At 41.4% G+C, this 3,645-nt stretch overlaps 1 protein-coding gene across 1 annotated transcript; it reads left to right on the forward strand.

The window, feature by feature from the left end:
• Positions 1 to 661: 661 nt before the first annotated feature.
• On the forward strand, positions 662 to 3,082 carry TM35_000321710 (uncharacterized protein; the record flags this gene model as incomplete). Its single annotated transcript, XM_029028798.1, has 1 exon — positions 662 to 3,082. The coding sequence occupies one exon, from the start codon at positions 662 to 664 to the stop codon at positions 3,080 to 3,082; it is 2,421 nt and encodes an 806-aa protein (XP_028879922.1).
• Between the last annotated feature and the right edge of the window lie 563 nt (positions 3,083 to 3,645).

A 3,645-nucleotide genomic window follows, 5' to 3' on the forward strand; every position in this document is an offset into this window, starting at 1 on the left:
AAACAAACAAACAAACAAAAAAACAAAAACAAAAACAACGAAGAAGGGGAAAATACATAATTTAATGAAATCAAGAGTTTTTTTTTCTTTTTCTTTTTTGTCGTTGTATTTGGCTTGAGGTATGGTGTTTGCGTCCCTAATCTGTGATGAGAGAATTCTATCTATCTCTATATATCTCTTTTTTTTTTTTGGAGAGCTCTGTCGTCTTTTCACCTTTTGATTCATTTGTTTTCTTTTCCTACTTGATTATTTTATTTCTTGAGCTTCTTTGAGAACATATAGATGGCTCCATCAGTTAATATTTCAGTGTTTTTTTTTTTTTTCTTTTTCTTTCCTTTTGGATGTTTTCTTCACCCATTTGTTCTGTTCTTGATTATTATAATTATTGTGTGCTCTTTCTTTTTTTTTTTTTTCGGTTTTTGTATTTGCTTGATTTACAGGACGACGCAACGCAGTGTAGGAGAATAGGAGTGGACTCGCAGTTGCAACAGGAACGTCTCTGAAGGATAGATATAGATATATAGATATCCTTTTTTTTTTAGTTTGTATACAAAAATATCGAACAGACGGAGTGTCTGTTATAAAAGAGAAAAAAAAAGAAAAAAAGCATACTGATAAACATATAGAAAGAAAAAAAAAAAAAAACATCATACATAGATTCATGACCCAACCACCACAAGTACAAGAAACACAGCCTTCTGTATCTGATCCATCACAACGAATTCGTGAACTTATTGATGAAGTGGCGAGAAAAGATAATGCGCTGCAACAATACCGAGAGTTATTTGAAACCATGGGAAATGACTACGAGGTGGTGCGGCGGCGTGGGGAACGGGTACAATTAGAATTCGAAACTCTTACCGCCAAACAGGAAGATCAGCAACAGGAGTTGATAGCGCTTAAAGCCAAGAATGCCATGCTGGAGTCACGTGTAAAGCAAAGCGATGAGGACTGGGAACGTCGCACACGACAGTTAAGACAAGAACTCGCAGCGGCCATTGAGGAACGCGACACACTCGCAAAAGAGCGTGAACGCGAGTGGCAACAAACACGAATACTTCGCACGCAAAGTGAAGAACAACGACGACAACAGGAGATGATAGAACTTGAATGGAAGTCTAAATTAGAGGAGACGCGTAGAGAGACGGAGGCAAAGGTGCGGGCGGCACTACGTGAGCGTGAGGATCTCCTGCGGGTGCGAGAAATGGAGTTGCAGCGGGGAAGTACACAAGTAGAGAATCGATTTGCAGATCTCACTGCAGAGACACAGCGACTGCAGGATGCGAATAATACACTTTCACTTCGCGTGAGTGAACTCCAACGTTCTCTGCAGCGACAGGAGAATATTACCCAACGACTGGAGTCTGCTCTCAGTGCGGAGCAGCAACAGAAGATGCAGCTTGAGGAGTCTATGGCATTAGAACGACAGACACACAAACAACGACTGGCACAGGTAGAGGATAGTTATAGAGTACAATTGCAGGATATGGAGCGATTATGTGAACAACTTCGACAAGAACAAGAACGACAGCAGAAAGACGCCGCACGCACAGAACGGGAATTTAAACAAACAGCACAACGAGCAAAAGAGGCATGGCTTCAACAACAACAGCAACTAGAGTTAACAATTGAGTCTCTTCGTGGGGATATCTCACGTGAACGCATACGTCTTGATAAGTCAGATGAGGAACGCCAACGTACGGAGGCTCTATTACAACGTACACGCCGTGAATTAGAAGCCGCCCAGCAACAGGAGGAATCACTGCAGGAAACGAATGCAGGATTACACAAAATTGTAGCTAAGCGTGATGCCACACAAATGCGATTAGAGAGTGAAATCACACGACTCATCGCCGCTGTGGCAGAACGTGAACGGGAGACGGAGCGGTGGAGATGTATTGTAGATCGTATGGAGTGGCAGAGTCGACTGGAGACACAACGGGGTATAGAGAATACACGGGCACTTCCGGCAGCACTCTCACCACCACCAACTCCACCACCACCACTACCACCACCACTACAGACTCATACATCACCAGCAACAACAACAACAATAACAGGAACGACAGGAATAGCATCAACAACAGGAACAATAGAAACAACAACAACAACAGCAGTACCACAAACAAAAGCGATGGGAAGTACTACACCATTGGCAGGAACAACAGGTATGAGACGTCAAAGTCTAAGACAACCGGTGTCGTGGTCTACACCAAATCAACAACACTTGAATGTGGAGAGTATTGAATGTACACCATCGGGTAGTAGTCCTCTTATAATCCAAAGGAATAATGATCCTTCTCAGGCTGAGGATGAGCAGAGTGAAATACTACGTTCACTGGTACAAGAGGTTCTTCAAGAGTATATACCACAAAATGGATCCTCTAATACTACTACAAATGCTTCAGCTATAGATCCTCGCACCTCTACTTCGCGGCGTCGTACAGTCTCATCACATTTACCACAGCGGTCGGAAGAGACACGAAACAATGTACGTCCAATTGATGACTCACCACTAGATGGAATTCCAGCACCATCACCTATTAATCATACCAAACCACTTCAAGTTAACAATAGACGAAAGCAAACAAGAACTAGAGAAATGGATGCAGGATATAAATCAGTACTACGTCAAACACCATATTCAACAACTTCTGCGGATACTTCATTATTACAGTCAGCAGCACCTTTATTCCCTTCAACAGCAAATAATACTTCCTTAGACTCTTCTTCCATTTCACAATCACGTCGACGGTTTGCTAAATCGCATACTCAAAGCGAAGGATCAGTATTTGGTGGTGTGGACGTTCCAGTATCATCACCCTCAGAAGTTGAACCTAGCCGCGATAATGGAACACCAGCAACAGCAGCAACAGCAACAACAAAAACAAAAACAACAACATCAATGATCGAACGGTATGCTCATGAACGGGATGCTACTGAGAAACAGATGATGCAAGCGTTGCGTGGCCTTGATAAACGCCAGAAGCAGCTTTTATCAACTGTAGTAAATGGTGAGGGTTCTATAATGGAACAATTTCCAATTCCCGGAATGAAAGACAAAAAAAAAGAGAAAAAATAGTAGTAAAACACACAATAGCAGTGGAATTTCCTCTGTTTCCTCATCTGCTAGTGGGCACGTCTCGTCACCGTCATTATCAGAACGGGCGTCTACTGCGGCACCTGCTCCACCACCACCACCACCATCGCGGCTTACGCTCCTACAGGAGCGTTTTGCGACGATGCCTATCGTTCAGTGATATCCAAAGCAAAAGAAAAAAAAAAGAATAAACACACAAATATATATATATACAAACGAAGAAACAAACGGGTACGATTTTCCTTTCTCTTGTTTCACTTTTTTCCTTCTCTCTTTCTTTCAATAGAGACTATGTCTTTGTTCTTGACAGTTTTCGTGGGATACTGGGTTTGGGAGTGAAACTGATTATTTATTTTTCGTGGAGTGCCAATGAGCGCAGGCACCGTCATGGAAGCACAAAAATCATCACCCAGACTATTCTCATTGCCAGCGAGAACAACAAACGAACCTCTTTGAATTTGTTATTATTATTATTATTATTATTATTATTATTATTATTATTATTATTATTATTATTATTATTATTTATTTATTTATTTTTTTTT

The sequence above is a fragment of the Trypanosoma theileri genome (genome assembly GCF_002087225.1).
Source record: "Trypanosoma theileri isolate Edinburgh chromosome Unknown TM35_Tth_32_V1, whole genome shotgun sequence".
Taxonomy (NCBI): Eukaryota; Euglenozoa; class Kinetoplastea; order Trypanosomatida; family Trypanosomatidae; genus Trypanosoma; species Trypanosoma theileri.